The sequence below is a fragment of the Mytilus trossulus genome, chromosome 2, assembly GCF_036588685.1.
Source record: "Mytilus trossulus isolate FHL-02 chromosome 2, PNRI_Mtr1.1.1.hap1, whole genome shotgun sequence".
Taxonomy (NCBI): Eukaryota; Metazoa; Mollusca; class Bivalvia; order Mytilida; family Mytilidae; genus Mytilus; species Mytilus trossulus.
In genome coordinates, this window is record NC_086374.1 from 100,063,492 (window position 1) to 100,086,655 (window position 23,164).

Here is a 23,164-nt window from a genome sequence, read left to right on the forward strand (position 1 = left end):
AGTAGTTTTAGAGTAGAAATTTTTTATAAAAGATTATTAAGATTTACGAAAAATTGTTAAAAAATTACTATAAAGGGCAATAACTCTTAAAGGGGGTAAACTGACCATTTCGGTCATGTTTGACTTATTTGTAGAACTCACTTTGCTGAACATTATTGCTGTTAACACTTTATCTGTATCTATAATAATATTCAAGATAACAACCAAAAACAGCAAAATTTCCTTAAATTTACAAATTCAGGGGCAGCAACCCAACAACCAGTTGTCCGAATCATCTAAAAATTTCAGGGCAGGTAGATCTTGATCTAATTAACAATTGTACTCTGTCAGATTTGCTTTAAATGCTTTGAGTTTTGAGTTATAAGCCAAAAACTGCATTTTACCCCTATGTTCTATTTTTAGCCATTGCGGTCATCTTTGATGGTTGGCCGGGTCATCGGACACATTTCTTAAATAAGATACCCTAATGATGATTGTGGCCAAGTTTGGTTTAATTTGGCCTAGTAGTTTCAGAGGAGAAGATGTTTGTAAAAGTTAACGACGACAGACGACGGACGCCTAGTGATGGGTAAAGCTCACTTGGCCCTTTGGGCCAGGTGAGCTAAATGTGAAACGAATGAGCCTAACTCCCACTATCATTATCTATGGTCAATAGACGGTGAAATTTGGATCAAAACTCCAATTTGGCAAGAAAAATTTAATTTAACTTCATCAAAAACTAATTACACTAAAAACTTTAACCTGAAGCAGGCCGGACGAACGAACGGACTGACAGACAGAGGTAAAACAGTATACACCCACTTTATTAATGCGGGGGTATAATTATCAAAAAAGACATTAAATAGAATTTAACAATTATCAAAAGCTTTCGAGACAATGCTACACAATAAACCATTGCATACGCTCAAACATTATCAATATGGGATTCCAGTAAAAATACATATCATATACCTATTTGGTGCTCAGTGGTGTTTATTGTACGATGATGAAAAGACTTACTGTGAATTTGTTACTAGCATATCGTTATATGATTAAAATAAGTTTGAATACCACCCAATGATTGCTTGTTTCACATTATATTTCAATAGCTACTGTTGGAAAACAAACAGGTTACACAAATTCGCACAACAATTTGAACATAAACAGTAATAACACCTTTTCTTTGAACACTATTTAGTAGAAAAAAAGCTACAAAAATTTACAAAATTTACAAAATTATTAAAAAATGACTATAAAGGGAAATAACTCCTTAAGGTGGTACCTAACACTACAGGGAGATAACTCTGTAAAATCAACTGAACGTTTTAATTACGTTGCGTTGTTAAGATAATATTAAGCTTCTCAATGATCAAAATTTGTGTTTGTCAAACTGCTATATAACCAGTGTAATTTTTCTGATAAAATGGTTGGTTCAATCTTTTTTATTTTTTTTTATTTTTTGTCAAAAGTTCAAAGTAAATACTTTGCCAAAATTTTATGAAAATTAAACGAGCCAAATTGATTTTAGTGAAAGTGTTAGGTACCACCTTAAGTGTTCAACTGACCTTTTTGGTCATGGTGACTTATTTCTGGATCTTACTTTGCTGAACATTATTGCTGTTTACAGTTTATCTCTATCTGAAATAATATTCAAGATAGTAACCAAAAACAGCAAAATTTCCTTAAGAATTTCAAATTCAGGGGCAGCAAACCAACAACCAGTTGTTGGATTCATCTGAAAATATCAGGGCAGATAGATTTTGACTTGCAAAACAATTTAACCCCCAAGTCTGAATTATCATTATTGCTTTGGTTTCACAGTTATAAGCCAAAATCTACATTTTACTCATATGTTCTATTTTTAGACGTGATTGTCATCTTGGTGGATTGACAGGATCATCGCCTAATTTTTAAAACTAGATACCTCAATGATGATTATGGCCAAGTATGGTAAAATTTGGACCAGTAGTTTTTGAGAAGAAGATTTTTGTAAAAGATGAGAAATAATTATGAAAAATTGGTAATAAATGACTATAAAGGGCAATAACTTCTTTAGCGGTCAACTGACCATTTTTGTCTTGGTAACTTATTTGTAGTTCTTACTTTGCTGAACATTATTGCTTGCTTACAGTTTATCTCTATCTATAATAATATTCAATATAATAACCAAAAACAGCTAAATTTCCTTAAAATTACCAATTCAGGTGCAGCAACCCAACATCAGGTTGTCCGATTCAGATAGATCTTGACCTGATAAACAATTTTAACTGTCTCAGATTTGCTCTAAATGCTTTGGTTTTTGAGTTATAATCCAAAAACTGCATTTTACCCCTATGTTCTATTTCTAGCCATGGCGGCTATCTTGCTTGGTTGGTCAGGTCACTGAACACATTTTTTAAACTAGATACCCCAATGATTGTGGCCAAGTTTGGTTTAATTTGGCCCAGTAGTTTCAGAGGAGAATATTTTTGTAAAAGTTAACGACGATGGACGACAACGACAGACCCAAAGTGATGGGAAAAGCTCATTTGGCCCTTTAGGCTAGGTGAGCTAAAAAAAGGTATCTTTCCTTAAAACTGCCAATTCAAGGGCTGCAACCCAACAACCAGTTGTCCTATTAGTTTGAAAATTTCAGGGCAGATAGATCTATACCTGATAAACAATTTTACCCAATGTCAGATTTGCTCTAAATGCTTTGATTTCAGAGTAATAAGCCAAAATCTACATTTTACCCCTATGTTCTATTTTTACCCATGGCAGCCATCTTGGTTTGTTGGCATAGTCACGTGAAGGTCAGGATTATACTGTGCAAACACAATAAAAGGTAGGACAGTAGTATATATTTGGATTGGATTTTTATTCCGCCAATCAAAAAACATGATCTGGAGTAAATGCGGTTGATATTTAAGAAAATTTTGACAAAAATCATGGTGCCAATTTTACGTGACGGCGACTATAGTTTATATTTACAAACAAATGATGCTGTATATTGTTTTTCTCAACAGTTGTGATGGTTGCCATGATGTAACTCTCCAATATCAAAATAAATAACAACTAAAAACATTTTAAAGATGTATATTAAATATTTTCATCTTAATAGGCACTGTTATACATTAATGAAGCATAAATATATATGTAAATTTGCATATAAATATTTATATACAAAAATTTGCATTCAGTTGAAAACTAAAATGTGTGGTTCACATATACTCATAAAATCTTTGGAAATAAGAACATACTGAATAATAATGAATCTACAGATGCTTCCAGGGGAAATAAAATCTTAACATCAATTACCACTCAAGTAACAATCCTCCTTTAAACAATCTCTATAAACAATTTAAAATGTGTTACACCCATGCATCCATCCAATCATTCATCCAAACAAATATGATTATACTTCATAAAACAGTTAAACTTTGTTTTTAAGATATATAACACAAGTTCAGCTTCATTTCATGTTACTATAAAAACAGATAATTATCGTAAAATACCAATATAATATAAAACTGCATCCAAAATCATTTCATGAAGTTTATAAAAGTAACAAATGAAAGGCAGCAACAAGTCCATTCTTTGGAAAAGTAAAAATATATCTCCCCTTTTTAATCATTCTTATACAAGGGCATATAAAAACATAAAGTGTAGGTCTTCCATCAATACACCTTATCGCTATAAGTCTACTCGGCCGGCCGACCCGTCCGCTTGACCTTTTGACGCATACAACAATCACTTTTCCATTGTGGCGTCAGATATTTTGTTTTATTACGTCAAAATTTTACGGGAACCTGTGTGATATCCAGTAATGGCGGACAAATAGCGATAAGGTGTATGACAACAGACACACCAGTATGACATTTCTAATACAAGGGCATATAAAAACATAAAGTGTAGGTCTTCCATCAAGGACAACAGACATACCGGTATGTAGTTTAAAGCGCCAGTATGAAAATGGGTAACACAATAAAAAAGTTTGAAAAAATACAGTCAAGGAATTTTTCAAAAATAGCTGATTATGACACATAAATGAAAATATAAAACATGATTCCTAAGTTTTTAAAACCATCACTTGTAATGCACCTTGCAAAAAAGGACATTAAGAGATTAATTTTAACTTTATGGAGATCAGAAATATTTTCCATGATCTTGTATTGTTTTACATAATTTATTAACACAAACATTGTTGTAAACATATGTTGACAAAAGGCTTTCAAAATGGCAGCAAACCAGGTTTTTAAAACATCTATATTAGCATTACATGTATAACAAAAGCAACTAACAAATGCAACTAAGGGTCAAAACTCCTAAGCAGCAAAATTGACAACCAGTTATAATTACTTTTTCATCATGAGAAACAAATATTTTAAGTATGACAGAATTTGGATTAAGTTTTTCATTCATTGCTGTTTGTCAAAAAAACCTAGAACTAAAAGGTATAAAATAATAATTTCAAGATAATACACAATGTTTAAATTGTCGTAGCATCCTCATTTAAAGGCATTTGACTACAAAAAAGAGCAAAAAAGTTTTGATGATATAACGAATAGAGACAAATTTTGTATTGCAACAGGCCTCCAATGTACCTCTCATCATTGTTATAAAGGATTTTAAAGTACAGAGTACATAGCTATACACGAACATTTATGGGGTTTATGGGTTCAAATCTTAAAGTTCATCAATACACTTTAACAAAAATGGATGTGATTTCACCAAGTACAGACAAAAATATAAGTACAAGTTGTATTCATTTTGTGTTCTAAAAGTTAGGTCTTAATTTAACATGCTTATCACACCACAACCAACAATTTTAAAATTGGGTATTCAGATTTTGTTTGACTGTTTAATAATTGAACTGACATGCTTTTGATATCTCATAACTATATCATCCTTTATATCACAAATACCATTTTGTTTACATTTTAAAATCTAACACTTTTAAAAAGATCATTTCATATTAAAGAAAAAACAAAAACAAAAGCAGTTCTATCGCATCATTCAACAATCATTACAAGTTATATATTTAGTAATATCTAAAAACAATGTGGTACATAAAAGAAAATTCCACATTAACAAAACACAAGAAAAACAATTGCATAGTGAAGTTTTATTACATCCTTAAACACAAGCCTTGAAAAATAAGGATTTTTTTTAATCTGGAATTATTACTAATTCTGGAAAATTGATATGAAATGTATGATGAAAACTAACTCCATTAAGGATGGTCAGCCATTCATGCATTATTGAGAGGGATTGTTAGTTCTTACTGAAATATTAGTGAAAGTAAAATTAACATTATAGTCATCATGGATGCATGGTTATTAACCCTCTTTAATTTGGTTATTTTTTTTTCCTACATTTCTGATCAATTTTCTTGACTTCAAAAAATATTCGAGATTCAAATAAGTCCTTGTCTAAGTAGATAAAGAATGGTCTTCTCACTTTATGCACAGCTTTTATGTCAATCTTTAAACATGATTATTGTGGTGAAAGTGGTGAAAGCATTGAAACCATCTCCACCATTCCTCAAAGTAGTTTTGTAAACTTACAAAACATGTAAATATAATATATACCCCACACAGAGATATTTTGTCTTCACTAAAATTGTTTGTTACATTTTGCAATTGGAAAAAGATTATAGGTATATTTGTCATATTTATTTACTCTTGTCAATTTGGTACTATAACTTTACTTTTCCATAAATGTTTTAACAAATATATACAGACTATCATCAAACAAATATGTTTTTTTCTTGAAAAAATAATTCATCTCTATTATACATTGTATTTCAATATATAAAAAAAGCTGCCCATGAGAGTATGATAAACGGTCACCTTTTTAGATTATCTTTATGCTTCAAATGAACTGCTATGATCAACTAGAAATACTGAGAGCATTGCTCATAGATTTACCCCCCTCTCCCAAGAAAGACACACAAACACTGTTGTACCCTTTTACATAAAACATGAACATATTAGAAATTTACCACAAAAAAAGAGAGCATATCTTAATAGATATTAACAATTCACCAAAGTTTTGTGATAACTGCTAAAAGGATGTTTGTCCTATTTTCAGGAATGTTGAAAAATTCCCCCTTATTTATCTTAATCACCAAACTCAAAAACATTTAATCCAAAATTTATAAAAATCAAAAGAAAGCTCTAATTCCTTTCACCCGATTTGGCTATACTTTTTGGACCTTTTGGATTATAGCTCTTCATCTTTTATATAAGCTTTGGTTTTCAAATATTTTGGCAACGAGCATCACTGAAGAGACATGTATTGTCGAAATGCGCATCTGGTGCAAGAAAATTGGTACCGTTAATCTTATTTTTAATATGTCTGTATATATAAACAATTTTTCAAAGTTTTATGAGAGATGGTGAAATCAATTCTGAGTTATTGTCCATTCTAATATGACGTCCTTATTGCGCTTTATAAACAAAGCTGTGTTCTAATGAGCACAAAATATGTTTGACACATGCGCACAAACTTACTGTATATATTAACATTATTTCCATCGTTATCCTTTAAAATATACACATTTAAGTAGCTAACATTAACTTTTATTATATAATTTTATAAAACAACATATATTTACCCTGTTCAGTGTTTTGAAATTTATCTAATGTGAAATGTAATGCACAGAATCCTCTGGAGGAAACGAGAAAAGCCAAACATTTAAACGGTATTTTCGTACGCTTCAACCTATAAAAATGCTATATTTGTCCTATTAGAATCGAAATAATTCCTTCTAACGCTCAGTGTAAAATATCAACAAATATAATGCCTACCCATGTTAAAATGAGCATAGAGCATGACATGAAGGAATTATTTCTTAATAAACATGTTGAAAACAGTATACCATACTACATGGCAAGCAGTTTTACAATAGTTCTAACTTTAAAATATCTCACATCTGATTTAATTGTTCAATTATTCGAAACATTTGAAGATTAATTATAATTTTATTAAACTGGTAATATAGATTTCACATGAGAGAACAGCCAGGTGGCGATGTCCAACGTCATACTTCAGAGCTTTGAGGATCTAGTTGTATTTAAGGGTGGGTACAATTTCACAAGAAATTCCCAAGTGGTGGGCATGTGAAATCTATATCACCAGTTTAATAAAATTATAACTAATCTTCAGGGCGCATATATATCATATATCATAAAACACCATATTTACATTTAGCAACAAATCAAGTATTTTGATTGGCTAAATTCTGAGTCTGATTATCTTACTCCATATGTTTATGGCAAAGGACAATTGTCTTCATTCCTACAAAGTAAATTGAAAAAAGAATAAAACACTGGTTTTGAATGTCTTTATAATTAAAAAAAATATATACTGTTGACACAAGAGAAATAGCTCATCTGCATATGATTATTTAATGCAAACACTAAAATTCATTCAAACATTAGACTACTGTGGATTCATTATTATTTGTTTGTTATTAATTTTTATAAATTTTGTGGGTACAGGTAAGCAACGAAATTAAATGCTCAACGCATGACAAATGTTTTATAGACTTGTATGCAAACCTCAGCAAAACCTGGAAATTAAATATCTTTGAACATACATGTTTTCCATAATCCACAAAAATTGGTTACCACGAATATAAATGAATCCACAGTATGACAGATGTAGCACCAGATAAAAAATCTTCAAATGTGGCATTGCTTATACTACTGCATTTAAATCTGTGACATACCATTAATTGATCCCTTTAAACTGACCTAATCACACAACATTAATTGGTGAAGCTGTTGTTGCATCTGCACTGAAATTTCCACCTTAATGACAGTATAATTGCATTATAGATAGTTTACTGATAAATGTTTAAGCTTCAACGTGTTGCTATATAAGTTTTAGTTGTATAAGATATTGATATTTTGTTACTTTTATGATGGTACTGATTTAAACCCACAGCAACACAAAATGTAATCTTACAAGGTTACACATACCACAGACTATTGAAAATTTCCCTCTTATTAAAATGTTATTATATGTTTGCCAAGAACAGCCTGATATAGCCACAGAGGTTGAACCCTGAACAGTTGGTGCAAGTTTGAACACAATATTTAAGCTTGATACAGCTCTGAATTTGGATTTCATGACAAAATATAGGTTTCAAAATTTGGAGATCTTAAAAAATAAAAAATTGGTTGAAATATGAGTATAAATTTCAACTGAAGATTTCTTGCTAGTGTGCAATACTGTGATATTGCACAATACTGTAATATTGTTCATTATTACCTAATAAAGAGTATTTTACTGTTTTATTAATATTTCTATATCATTTGCTATTTTTCTGCCATTTTCTGTTCTATGGTCTATTGCACTGGAAATTATAGTTGAAGGGGGATAGGAGGGGTCCTGATCCCGAAATCCCGGGCTTAAAAACACGAAATCCCGAGGTCCGGAATTTAAATAACTAAAATCAGTTTGTTTTAGATTTACGAGTTTGACTGTCCCTTTGGTATCTTTCGTCCCTCTTTTAAATCCCAACATCCCGAAATTTGAAAAAAAGAATTCCCGGATCCCGAAAGGGTCAATCCGGAAATCCCGAGCTGAAAAACACCCAATCCTGGAGTCCCAATAAAGGTCCTATCCCCCCTCATAGTTCTATTGTACGTGTGTGCAGTCTATTGCACTGACCTGTTATAACCTCTTATTCTGAAATCTGATTAGATGAAAGGTATTCATGTTGTCCAATCAAATTGTATGTACATGTAAAATGTAATAAAACACTTATTGAATGTGTAACAGTGCAATAGATCAAAATATATTTCCCTCAGTATGAAGATGCTTTTGTGGATGCAATATTAAGACTGTACACCATTTCTTTTTCAAATTCTTTTTATATAGACCAGAGAGAAATTGTGATGGACAATATTAGATGGCTTCTTGATGACCTTATACTGAACATTATGTTTCTACCATCTGGTAAGCTAAACTCCTTGTATGAACAAAATGTCCATATATTTAAACATGTGTTCAAGTTTATTAAAAGGTCTGAAAGCTTTTTGTTATATGATACTAATAGTGTATTTGCAGTACATTCAAGTCTTTATCTTCATTATCATTACCAATTGTTCCAATATTTTTGTTTTTCAATAGATAGACTCGTATAGTATTTCATATTCTGAATTATTGCATGCTCATATTAATATTGTATTGCAATTCATGGTTTACTTGTGTCCAATCCATTTTACGTTGAGAAAATAAAATATATTTAAACTAAATGATGTAAGAAAAAATGTCTGAAAATGCTATCTGCCAAAGTTTCATAAAATTTTATGGACTTTCCGAATTGATTTTCCTCTAAGCTCAGTATTTTTGTGATTTTACTTTTTTCTATGAAGGTTTGAAAAAATAATTGACTCTAGATTTTATCAATATGTTAAGTTGAAAATAAAAAATCCATTTACCAGTTAAATATGGAAAAAGAGGATTTCAGAGTGACAGCAAACGATTTCCCTGCAGAGGTCAAACCCTGAACCGTTGAGCAAGTATGGACACAACATTTAAGCTTAAAACACCTCTAAATTTGGATTGTGATTGAATATTAAAAATAGATTACTATTAATGAACTGAAAAGAAAACCTCAGTTCTTTTATTGGTAAAATACAGAATTAGCTGGATCTTGGATTGATGGATATGTATTTAATTAAAATAATTTAACTACAGGTAGATGGTAAAAGTTCTTTTGTAAATGACTTCAAATAGCCCATATCCCTTCCCCCCCCCCCACAAAAAAAAGACCTCATAACAATCTATGGTTATAAGCGTAGCATACTAATTGAATTACTGAGTAGTAAAAATATCATTTGATCATATCAAACTATCAACATCTTTTTTTTTGACAAAAGAAAATGGAATATAGTAATCCTATTAAGTAAAAGTTCGCTAGACTTACATGCAAGTCTTAAGCAACAGATCCAAACACACTTTCTCAAGGTCCACAAGCACTGTTACTACCTCTGTGGTGAGGGTAAGAAATAAAATCCTTATTAGCAAGCGTGTGCAGAATCTGAAGAATAAATGCAAAAGAATTATTAAAATCATAAAAATATATCAAATTACAAGAAAATATAGGCCACACCTATAGATGATCCGATTATTTCACCGTGTCTGTATTATGAAAGTATGCAAAGTCTGCATTTAAAGCTCAGATCATGATTGATTTAACTATAAAAGCATCATTTCAATGTTCCATGTAGATGGTCAAGGTCAGATGAATCCTACCAGATTATAAAAGTTTCATAAAATTCTATGAAGATTTTAATAAAGTATTTGATTTGTTACAAAATTTAACCCCAGACTGTATTTATTTTTTAAATGTAAATAAAACTTAGTCCATTTATCAGACAAGATAAATATATTTATTAAAGCTATTGGTCACATGACGTTGTACCGGTCAAGTGATTGTTTACTATAAACACGTGTGTGTGTTTATATCAAGCACATGAGTTGTGTTTATGTTCAATCTGATTGGATGGCATATACCCAAAATGCCCGTGATTTTGGAAACATATAGGTGCTAATGAATTTGTTATAAATACTATCAAACATGGTTACGTTATTCCTTTGTTGCAGACTCCTACATCTATATCATTTAAGAATAACAATTCTGCTAATGTCCTTTCTAAATTTGTAAATGAAGCAGTTTCAGAATAACTTAATATCAACTGTGTTATTGAAACTCCATTTCAACCATTTGTTGTAAATCCGCTTAGTGTTGCAGTTCAAAGTCGGGCCAAAAACGTCTGATTTTGGATTTAAGTGAACAGAATGTTTTTATTTAAAAAGTAAGAATAAAATTTGAAGACTGGAAAGTGGCTTTAAACTATTTCACAAAAGATTGCTATCCATTTAAGTTTGAACTTTAGTCTGCTTATTTTCATTATGATGTATGTACTAAACAACAAACATATTTAGGATTTTGCTGGAACAATAAATTTTACTGTTTTATCAGCCTTTGGTCTATCATCTGCCTCAAATCTATTCACTAAATGTTCAAATATTGGAGACAAATGGTGTAGATATCGACTTTTCTTAGATGATGGACTTGGAATGGGTAAAAGTAAACAAGAATCTTCTGAATGTTCATCTATTGTACCTGTTCCATCTCACATAATACCTTTCTTTTCTTCTGTAGGATAGCAAGTGGTTTACATATAAGCCTGTTGATACTAAAATTGCATGCAAGTTTTTCACTAAAAAGGCAAAAATCCTTGTATCAGACCATACTGTCTGCAAGAAAAGTTAATTGCAAGAGTCTTTTTGTGCTCAGATTTGTTGTATCATATATGTCAAAGGATTATTTATAACCAAAAAGCTTCACAAATTTAAAATTGCTGGAAAATATTACATCTTCATGTAAGGCCCCCCTTCATTGAAAAACCTCAATTTTTAGGTGCAGGCTCATATAAATTTGACTTTTGAATAATTATGCTAAGTCTGATAAATCAAATGAGTACTCTTTTGCTTTTAGTACATGATAAATTATATATTAAGGCATTTAAAAGTATTTTTTTGCAATATTTAAATTTTTAAAGCCCCAAATGTTGATAGTTGAATTGGAGATAAAGGATACTACAGATACAGTTAAGTCAGCTTCATATCTTAACTTACATCTAGCAATTGACAATGAGGGTCTGTTGAAGACAAAACTTTACAACAAAAGAGATGATTTCAGCTTTCCAATTGTGAACTTTTCATTTCTAAGTAGCAACATTCCAGCAGCACCTGCATACGGGGTATATATCTCTCAATTGATACGATATTCCCATGCTTGCATTTCCTATCATGATTTTCTTGATAGAGGGTTACTGCTCACAAGGAAGCTATTAAATCAAGAGTTCCAAATGGTGAAGTTGAAATCATCCCTTCGTAAATTTTACGGACGCCATCACGAGTTGGTTGACCGTTATGGAATAACCATTTCACAAATGATATCGGATATGTTCCTCACGTCGTAACAACAATCCCCTTCCCTTTCATGAATTTGACCTACCGAATTAGACTATTTACCGGATTTGTAATCACATAAGCAACACGACGGGTGCCGCATGTGGAGCAGGATCTACTTACCCTTCCGGAGCACCTGAGATCACCCCTAGTTTTTGGTGGGGTTCGTGTTGTCTATTCTTTAGTTTTCTATGTTGTGTCATGTGTACTATTGTTTTTCTGTTTGTCTTTTTCATTTTTAGCCATGGCGTTGTCAGTTTGTTTTAGATTTATGAGTTTGACTGTCCCTTTGGTATCTTTCGTCCCTCTTTGAAATGTTTTAATTTTAATGTCAAAATTTAACACACAAAGATGAGTATAGAACTTACCATATTGTCTATGATATATATCCTATTGTTATGAAACTTTGTAAGCAGTGTTATAATTTATTAAGCTTTGGTCAAACCATGTTTTTTTAAGATTGGTTTACTCTTTCTATCCTATTAGGTCTGAGACCACAATTGTCGTCCCTTGATTTCCATTGTTCACGAATATAGTCCCTAGTTATGACAGTGAGTTACTTGCCATTAATTTGTATACCCCTTCCAAATTTATTTCTCCATGTTTATTGCCTCAAATTGCAAGTAGGGGGGTGAAATTACACTGTAAAACTAGAGGCTCCAAAGAGCCTGTGTCGCTCACCTTGGTCTATGTGAATATTAAACAAAGGACACAGATGGATTTATGACAAAATTGTGTTTTGGTGATGGGGATGTGTTTGTAGATCTTACTTTTCTAAACATTCTTGCTGCTTACAATTATCTCTATCTATAATGAACTTGTCCCAATAGTTTCAGTGGAAAATGTTAGTGAAAATTTAAAAAATTTACGAAAATTGTTAAAAATTGACTAAAAAGGGCAATAACTCCTTAGGGGGTCAATTGACCATTTTGGTCATGCTGACTTATTTGTAGTTCTTACTTTGCTGAACATTTTTGCTGTTTACAGGTTATCTCTATCTATAATAATATTCAAGATAATAAGCCAAAACAGCAAAATTTTCTTAAAATTACCAATTCAGAGGCAGCAACCTAATAACCGGTTGTCCGATTCATCTGAAAATTTCAGGGCAGATAGATCTTGACCTGATAAACAATTTAAGCCCATTGTAAGATTTGCTCTAAATGCTTTGGTTTTCGGGTTATAAGCAAAAAACTGCATTTTACCCCATTGTTCTATTTTTAGCCGTGGCGGCCATCTTGGTTGGTATGCCGGGTGACCGGACACAATTTTTAAACTAGATACTCCAACGATGATTGTGGCTAAGTTTGGTTAAATTTGGCCCAGTAGTTTCAGAGGAGAAGATTTTTGTAAAAATTTACGGACGCTGGATTCCAAGTGATGAGAAAAGCTCACTTGGCACTTTGGGCCAAATGAGCTAAAAATTTGGGTCCAGAATTTTAAAGGAAAGTAGTGATTTGGTCCAGCTGGAAGAGGTTAAAAATTAGCACTTCTGAAGCTGTCAAAAGATTTCAAGACACCCTTAACATAAAATTGTCCAAATTTTGAGTTAGAGCCGATGAAGTTTTCCATAATTTTGATATAATTTGTCCCAAAAGTAGTTCAACACACTACAATTTTCATTGAGAAAGCATAGGTGGGATCTTTTTAATTTTCATTTATGTTCTACAAGAAATGCACTTTGAAATAATTGTGATATCGGACCTTAAAGTTTTCCACTTCAGTGATCACACAGCTGGTTTGAACTAGAATTGTATTCTTTTCCATGTAAAATATATTCTTGCATTGAAATCTACTCAATTGTAAATTTTCATTTTTGCTCTTTTTATTGGATATATAAACTACTTTGTTCTAACTTAATACTTTTGCAAAGTTCATCTTTACTTCTTGAATTTTATATTACATTGAAATTACCCAATCTCCCTCCTTTTTTTACAAAAAATCTTTCATTTTGTTTAATTTACAAATTTTGTTTTTATTTATTTATTTTTTGTTCAACAGACAGATGTTTGCCAAATATTAGTTTATAGATTAATTCTTATGTATCATCACTTGTTTATTGATATAAATTACACACTTTATGTTGTTGTGCTGATAATTAGAGTAATTATTGAATATGATACATGTTTTCAGCCGTGTATCACTTTCACATGCTTTTTGTTGAGTGAGTGCAGCAAAAAATTCAAAAAGGTTTCATATTGTGTCGAGCAGCTGATATTCTACAATATATAGACAACTAGATGATCTATGTATAGGCTTGTATTTGTGTATTTTGCATTATAGAAACTAGTATTTTCATTGTTTCCCCAACTATTTAAACAGAAGGCCTCATGATAAGTTCTGGTCAAACTAATTTTTAACATCAACTCATACATTATAATGTCATTGATACATTGTTTGTCCAGGTCAAAGTTATAAAGGCCCAGTCAAAGTATTTGACTTCCCAAAGCTGTGATATGCAATTCTATTAAGTGCTGAGATTAGTGATAAAGACAGAGGGAAGACCGATAAGTCTATTTATCTGATCCAGTTCATAATTGTAGTAGTTTAAACATATTTATTTATAGTGGATTGGGAAACAAGTTTTGCAACTTATATTAATCCCTTTCCACTCTAAAGATGAGAGTGCTGCCTTGTAGCTGCATTACTCGCCATTAGCCTGTTCTTTTTTTAAATCTACACCGGTGTCTTTTACATTCAAGAGATATGGCTCTCTCTTAACACAGGTCAGCCATTTATCGTCCCCTTTCGACGGAATATCATGATCGTTTCCTTAAGACCATACTCGCATATAGTGTCATGGGAGAGCTGAAAATTCATTCCCTGAAATTTTCATCCTGGAACGGAATTGTAGTAACCATTGTGTATAAGTTTTTTAAAATTTGGATGAGGCAAACTAAAGTTAGAAAAAGTCAAGGTACCACTTGATGCTCTTGTCACAGTGGCCATCATTTTCAAGTAAACCATTAAGAAAGGGAAAATGGAAATTAACCCTATGAATTTATTTGTCTGTAAGTCCCTGGTAATTGCTGTTACATGTATTTAATTGTTTCACAAAAATTTACGTTTTTCCCCAAATAATTAAGCTATTTCAAAATGTACATAGATTTGGAGAGAACAAATGTCTGTGTGACATCAAATAAGCCATAGATTTGAATTTTGCCATAGATCAAGAACCCACCATAGATTTGAGTCCAACATTTATTTCCATCAATTATCTTCATTTGGAACAAATTCCATCTGATAGACACTTGTTTATCATTGACAGTGTTTTTTTTGTTCAGTTGTTCTCTAAAATGTTTTGTTTGTTAATTAATTTCTTGAATACTAATTTGTTGATGAACTTTATAAATTCAATGGGTTTTTCTCATTGTTGAGAGTGAAACTGTGGTTTGCAGTTGCTTATTATATTCACTTCATTTGAACTCTTGAGGACAATAATCTTATTGGCAATCATGCAACATCTCCTCATTTTTATATTTATTTCTACAATATTGTTAAACAGTGTTTTAACAAAATATTATCAGTTGTTTTGTTTTGTTTTTTCGAGTAAAGCTTTCAAGTTTGAATAGAGTACTTTGGAAGATTTGACTTGAACATGTTGAATGTCAATTAGCATAAAACATGATTTAAAAAAAAAGTCTTGAGAGTTGATACAAAGATGTAGGAACAATTAATCAGAAATTTTAAAATAGCTATCGTAAAAAATTTCTCTTACTTTAAATATGTTCACAATTTCCTGTTCAGTATAAGACAGTTTACTGAGGTCATCAGTCAAATCTTTTAGACTACAAAGATTGTGGTAATCAATTTCACTTATTGGTGAATTTTTTCTAGCTGTATCTCTTAATATCCAAATAAGTCTTACAAGCAAGGACAGTTCAAGTTTCTCTGAGGTTGGCTTGTCTGAAAAATAAAGGTTGAGCTGTTGTTGAAGATTATTGAAGTAAATGATTATATAACCATCAAACATAGAATACAACATGAGGTATAATATGAAGTCTTAAAATAGCCAATATTAAGCACTACACTCAATTGTACATAAATGTGTACTAAAGAGTTACAATTAAGCATGCATGATAAATAACCTTAAATATAAATAGCACATATAATACACAGCTATAAATTAATTTTAAAAAGCACACAAACGACTTGAACAGTAGATACGTAAAAGCACATATTATGCAGAAGGTACATAAAACTAGAGGCTCCAAAGAGCCTGTGTCGCTCACCTTATTCTATGTGAATATTAAACAAAGGACGCATTTGAATTCATGACAAAATTGTGTTTTGGTGATGGTGATGTGTTTGTACATCTTACTTTACTGAACATTCTTGCTGCTTACAAACATTCTATCTATATTGAACTTGGCCTAAGAGTTTCAGTCGAAAATGTTAATTAAAATTTACAAATTTTATGAAAATTGTTAAAAATTGACTTTAAAGGGCAATAACTCCTTATGGGGTCAATTGACCATTTAGGTCATGTTGACTTATTTTTAAGTCTTACTTTGCTGTACATTGTTGCTCTTAACAGTTTATCTGTATCTATAATAATATTCAAGATAATAACCAAAAACAGCAAAATTGCCTTAAAATTACCAATTCAGGGGCAGCAACCCAACAATGGGTTGTCAGATTCATCTGAAAATTACAGGGCAGATAGATCTTGATCTGATAAACAGTTTTACCACCTGTCAGATTTGCTCTAAATGCTTTGGTTTTTGAGGTATAAGCCAAAAACTGCCTTTTACCCCTATGTTCTATTTTAGCTGTGGTGGCCATCTTGATTTAATGGTCCGGTCACTGGACACATTTTTAAAACTAGATACCCCAAAGATGATTGTTGCCAAGTTTGGATTAATTTGGCCAAGTAGTTTCAGAGGAGAAGATTTTTGTAAAAGATAACTAAGATTTATGAAAAATGGTTAAAAATTGACTATAAAGGGCAATAACTCCTAAAGGGGTCAACTGACCATTTCGGTCATGTTGACTTATTTGTAAATCCTACTTTGCTAAAAATTATTGCTGTTTACAGTTTATCTCTATCTATAATAATATTCAAGATAATAACCAAAATCAGCAAAATTTCCACAAAATTACCAATTCAGGGGCAGCAACCCAACAATGGGTTGACTGATTTATCTGAAATTTTCAGGGCAGATAGATCTTGACCTGATAAACATTTTTACCCCATGTCAGATTTCCTCTAAATGCTTTGGTTTTTGAGTAATAAGCCAAAAACTGCATTTTACCCCTATGTTCTATTTTTAGCCGTTGCGGCCATCTTGGTTGGTTGACCGGGTCACGCCACACATTTTTTAAACTATATACCCAAATGATGATTGTGGCCAAGTTTGGATTAGTTTGGCCAAGTAGTTTCAGAGGAGAAGATTTTTGTAAAAGATAACTAAGATTTATGAAAAATGGTTAAACATTGACTATAAAGGGCAATAACTCCTAAAGGGGTCAACTGACCATTTCGGTCATGTTGACTTATTTGTAAATCTTACTTTGCTTAACATTATTGCTGTTTACAGTTTATCTCTATCTATAATAATATTCAAGATAATAACCAAAAACAGCAAAATTTCCACAAAATTACCAATTCAGGGGCAGCAACCCAACAACGGGTTGACTGATTTATCTGAAAATTTCAGGGCAGATAGATCTTGACCTGATAAACATTTTTACCCCATGTCAGATTTCCTCTAAATGCTTTGGTTTTTGAGTTATAAGCCAAAAACTGCATTTTACCCCTATGTTCTATTTTTAGCCGTGGCGGCCATCTTGGTTGGTTGACCGGGTCACGCCACAAATTTTTTAAACTAGATACCCCAATGATGATTGTGGCCAAGTTTGGTTCAATTTGGCCCAGTAGTTTCAGAGGAGAAGATTTTTGTAAAGGTTAACGACGACGGACGACGCCGGACGCAAAGTGATCGGAAAAGCTCACTTGGCCCTTCGGGCCAGGTGAGCTAAAAACGGTGAAATTTCCTAAAAATGACTAATTCAGGGGCATCAAACAAACAGTGGTTTGTCCGATCCATCTGAAAATTTCATGACAGATAGATCTTGACCTGATAAACAATTTTACTACCTGTTAGATTTGCTCTAAATGCTTTGGTTTTTGAGTTATAAGCCAAAAACTGCATTTTACCCCTATGTTCTATTTTTAGCCTTGGCGGCCATCTTGGTTGGTTGGCCGGGTCACGCCACACATTTTTTAAACTATATACCCCAATGATGATTGCGGCCAAGTTTGTTTAAATTTGGCCTGGTAGTTTCAGAGAAGAAGATTTTTGTAAAAGATTACTAAGATTTACAAAAAAATGGTTAAAAATTGACTATAAAGGGCAATAACTCCTAAAGGGTCAACTGACCACTTTGATTATGTTGACTAATTTGTAGATCTTACTTTGCCGAACATTATTGTTGTTAACAGTTTATCTCTATCTATAATAATATTCAAGATAATAACCAAAAACAGCAAAATTTCCCTAAAATTACCAATTTAGGGGCAGCAACCCAACAACAGGTTGTCTGATTCATCTGAAAATTTCAGGGCAGATAGATCTTGACCTGATAAACATTTTTACATCATATCAGATTTGCTCTAAATGCTTTGGTTTTTGAGTTATAAGCCAAAAACTGCATTTTACCCCTATGTTCTATTTTTAGCCTTGGCGGCCATCTTGGTTGGTTGGCGCGGTCACACCACACAATTTTTAAACGAGATACCCCAATGATGATTATGGCCAAGTTTGGATTAATTTGGCCAAGCAGTTTCAGAGGAGAAGATTTTTGTAAAAGTTAACGATGACGGACACAGGATGACGGACGCCGACGGACGCCGACGGACGCCAAGTGATGAGAAAAGCTAACTTGGCCCTTCGGGCCAGGTGAGCTAAAAAAGCACATGTTATACATGCATAAGTACAACAATAAAGCATATTATATTTTATAACTTTATACAATCAAAACTAAATAAAAGTTGGATCATAGTTGAAATAAGCGCCGGGCCGGACACCCCTGTCTTCCAGGTTTAAGTAAAATGTTTGATTTTCTTTGTCAGGTTTAAGTTGAAATGTTTGATTTTCCGACATTTCCTGGTTGCCATCAACCTATCTATAGATTGTGTTCAAAGTATCTCAGTAGGTAAATCCAGCTCTACATCCCCAGTGATTTTATAAGAGTTCTGAGGACTGCTCAATATGAATATAAAGGGTCAGTTCTAGGCTCTAGTCTGTTTGTTTTACATGAATGACCTAGCGATGCCAAAAATTTAACAGTTCACCTCTTTGCTGATGACACAGAAGTCTACCTAGCCATAACCTCAGTTACTGATGGTCGACAACTACAGTCAGACCTAAAGAAACTGGCACTATGGGAGGAAAGGTTGAAGATGGAGTTTCACCCAGAAAAGTGTTGCGAGCTGACTGTCTCCAGAAAGAAAAAGCCTATTAATTGGGAAAATATATTGCATGGCGATGTAAAAAAAACATGAAACCTCAATTAATTACCTTAGGTTGCACCAACACAAGCAAACTATACTGGGGAGAATACATCAACAACATTACCAGAACAGCCAGCATAATCCTTGGTTCCCTCCACAGAAACCTACAAATCGGCTCTAAAAGCATCAAAGAGCAAGCATACAAAACTCTAGTAAGGCCCAAACTAGAATACCCCAGTATGGGATCCATATCATCAAAAACACATTGACCAAATTCAAAAAATTCAAAGAAAACAGTTCTCAAATATGGAACAGTTTACCAAATGAAACTAGAGGCTCTCAAGAGCCTGTGTTGGTCACCTTGGTCTATGTGCATATTTAACAATGGACACAGATAAATTCATGACAAATTGTGTTTTGGTGATGGTGATGTGTTTTTAGATCTTACTTTACTGAACATTCTTGTTGCTACAATTATCTCTATCTACAATGAACATGGCCCAGTAGTTACAGTGGAAAATATTTTCTAAAAATTTACAAAAATTTACAAATATTTTTGAACTAGAGGCTCTAAAGAGCCTGTGTCGCTCACCTTGGTATATGTGAATTAAACAAAGGAAGCAGACAGTTGATGACAAAATTGTGATTAGGTGATTGTGATGTGTTTGTACATCTTACTTTACTGAACATTCTTGCTGCTTACAATTATCTCTATCTATAATAAACAGGGACTGTAGTTTCAGTGGAAAATGTTAGAGAAATTTACAAATTTTATGAAAATTGTTAAAATTGATTATAAAGGACAATAACTTCGTAGGGGGTCAATTGACCATTTTGGAAATTTTAACTTATTTTTTAGTCTTAAATTGCTGTACATTATTGCTGTTTACAGTTTATCTCTATCTATAATAATATTCAAGATAATAACCCAAAACAGCAAAATTTCCTTAAAATTACCAATTTAGGGGTAGCAACCTAACAACAAATTTTAAACTAGATAGCCTAATAATGATTCTGGCTATATTTGATAAAATTTGGCCCAGTAGTTTCAGAGAAGAAGATTTTTGTAAAAGTTAACTAAGATTTACGAAAAAGGGTTAAAATTGACTATAAAGGCCATTACCTCCTAAAGGGGTCAACTGACCATTTTGGTCATGTTGACTTATTTGTAAATCTTACTTCGCTGAACATTATTGCTGTTTACAGTTTATCTCCATTTATAATAATATTCAAGATAATAACCAAAAACAGTAAAATTTCTTTAAAATTACCAATTTAGGGGCAGCAACCCAACAATGGGTTGTCTGATTCATCTGAAAATTTCAGGGCAGATAGATCTTGACCTGATCAACAATTTTACCCCATGTCAGATTTGCTCTAAATGCTTTGGTTTTTGAGTTATAAACCAAAAACTGCATTCTACCCCTATGTTCTATTTTTAGCCATGGCAGCCATCTTTGTTAATTGACCTGGTCAAAAAACACAAATTTTAAACTAGATACATCAACAATGATTGTGGCCAAGTTTGGTTCAATTTGGCCCAGTAGTTTCAGAGAAGAAGATTTTTGTAAAAGTTAACGCTGGACGACCAACGACGGACGCCAAGTGATGAGAAAAGCTCACTTGGCCCTTCGGGCCTGGTGAGCTTAAAATAGTTAAAAATTGACTATAAAGGGCAATAACTCCTTAAGGAGTCAAATGACAATTTCGGTCATGTTGACTTATTTGTAGATCTTACTTTGCTGAACATTATTGCTGTTTACAGTTTCTCTCCATCCATAATAATATTCAAGATAATAACCAACCAGATGCTCCGCATGGCGCAGCTTTATACGACCGCAGAGGTTGAACCCTGAACGGTTGGACACAACATTCAAGCTGGATTCAGCTCTAAATTTGGAGTGTGATTAAATAGTTGACACAGCAAATTTTTTTTGTTACATCCCTCTTTCCTTTATTCCAAAACTGATTTCAATTCAAATTTCTAATGGAGTTTGCAACAACCAGTGGCAGATTTACCAGGGGCACAGGGGGCACGAGCTGTGTTTTTAAAAAATAGGTACAAATATATGTTTAATGTTGATAATGTTGGTATACATCTATATTTGGGATATCTCTTCATTCCAAAATACAGTGCTCACAATAAAATTTCTTGTGAATGGATGTTCTTTTTTCTTCAAAACTGTATTTTTGTGAATTATTCAGCAACAAATTAAACTATTTATTTTTCATTACCATACATGATTTGTTTTTTGCTTCCCTGGAAAGAAAACTGAGTTTGTGTTTTACAGTACAAAAGTTATGAGACACAAATCAGACAAATGTTTACTACTACAGGGATTAATGGTGAGGTCTGACGGAAATGTCCATAGTAAATGTATATGACTCCCACCTTCACCCCAAGTCCATGATGTCTATATTTGGAATAAAATGACAGGTGTTAGGGTCTAGCAAAGTGATATGCATATGTGTCACCTATGAGATTGACCTTGCATGTCATTCAATCTTTTTGAAATGAAAAACAGGAATGAATATGGTTTAGGCATTGGTATCTTAATCTTTTACAAGTTCTCAAAATACACACAAGAGGGTGTGGGGTGACCCTAAGGACTACCCCTATTTTTCATTTAAAGGCCAAGTGAGCTTTTCTCATCACTTGGCGTCCGGCGTCGTCCTGCGTCCGTTGTTGTTAACTTTTACAAAAATCTTCTCCTCTGAAACTACTGAACCAATTCAAACCAAACTTCATCTGATTGATTCCTTAGGGTATCTAGAATAAAGTTTGTGTTTTAATTCCCATTTCATCCATCAGTCCGACTGCAAAAGTGGAAGGTCACAGACATCAGACCACCGCTAATATGAACCCCTGCGTCCAAATTAAAAAGATACGAAAATTTCGTCTTCTAATTCAAATTGCAGTCAGAGCTTATATTATAGACTACTGACGTATATATAAGAAGTTGACTACGTATTGATGACAAACAATATTCCTACGAGTTTTTCAATTTGGGAAATCTTAACTACTTGTCTTTAGAGATTTTCGGCGATTAAATATTTCATACATTTGTTCTTTGACATCTTAGCCAAAAGCTCACGGATAATAAACTACATAAGAATTTCTTATGTGCTCTACTTCCTATGTGCAACTTCAAAACTTTTGGGAAAATCGACGATCATTTAAGGTTTTTCTGATCATATTTTTTGTAATCCAGAATGAAAAGTATTAAAAAACTGTCCAATAAGTTATAAATAATATAGTAGCCAGCTAGATGATAACAATGGCACTTATTTCAGGAACTCAATTTTCGGCTCTCCCTTGACACCATTTGCGAGTATGGTCTTAAGGAAACGATGATAGTCCGTCGGACGGGGACGATAAGTGGCTGACCCGTGTTAAGAGAGAGCCATATCTCTTGCACGTTAAAGACACCCTTGGAGATTTCGAAAAAGAGTAGGCTAATGCCGCTACAAGGCAGCACTCGCACCCGCAAAGTGGAAAGGGATTAATATAAGTTGTAAAACTTGTTTCCCAATCCACTATAAACAAATATGTTTAAACTAAACACAAATCCAGGGTGCTCGCATAAGGCAGCTTAACTGCCTAAAAACGATCTCACGACCAATTTAATTTTTGCCACCTGAGGGGAGTACCCTGTGGGAGCCTCAAACATCAATAAACAAACATTTAAAACTTACCTTCAGAATACTTTCAGCTATATGTTTGGCTCAAACTAAATTTAATCAGCTTCTGTG

The 23,164-nt window shown here is 32.7% G+C and overlaps 1 protein-coding gene across 1 annotated transcript in view; it reads right to left on the reverse strand.

Annotated features, from left to right (window-relative positions):
- Positions 1–7,173: 7,173 nt before the first annotated feature.
- Positions 7,174–23,164, reverse strand: part of LOC134705591 (uncharacterized) — a 72,022-nt gene continuing 56,031 nt past the window's right edge. The window contains exons 20-22 of the mRNA XM_063564312.1: positions 15,674–15,861; positions 9,902–10,015; positions 7,174–7,260 (exon numbers count right to left, since the gene is read on the reverse strand). Coding sequence (XP_063420382.1) covers positions 9,938–10,015; positions 15,674–15,861 — 266 coding nt within the window. The 3' untranslated portion in view covers positions 7,174–7,260; positions 9,902–9,937. The remainder of the gene's footprint in view (positions 7,261–9,901; positions 10,016–15,673; positions 15,862–23,164) is intronic.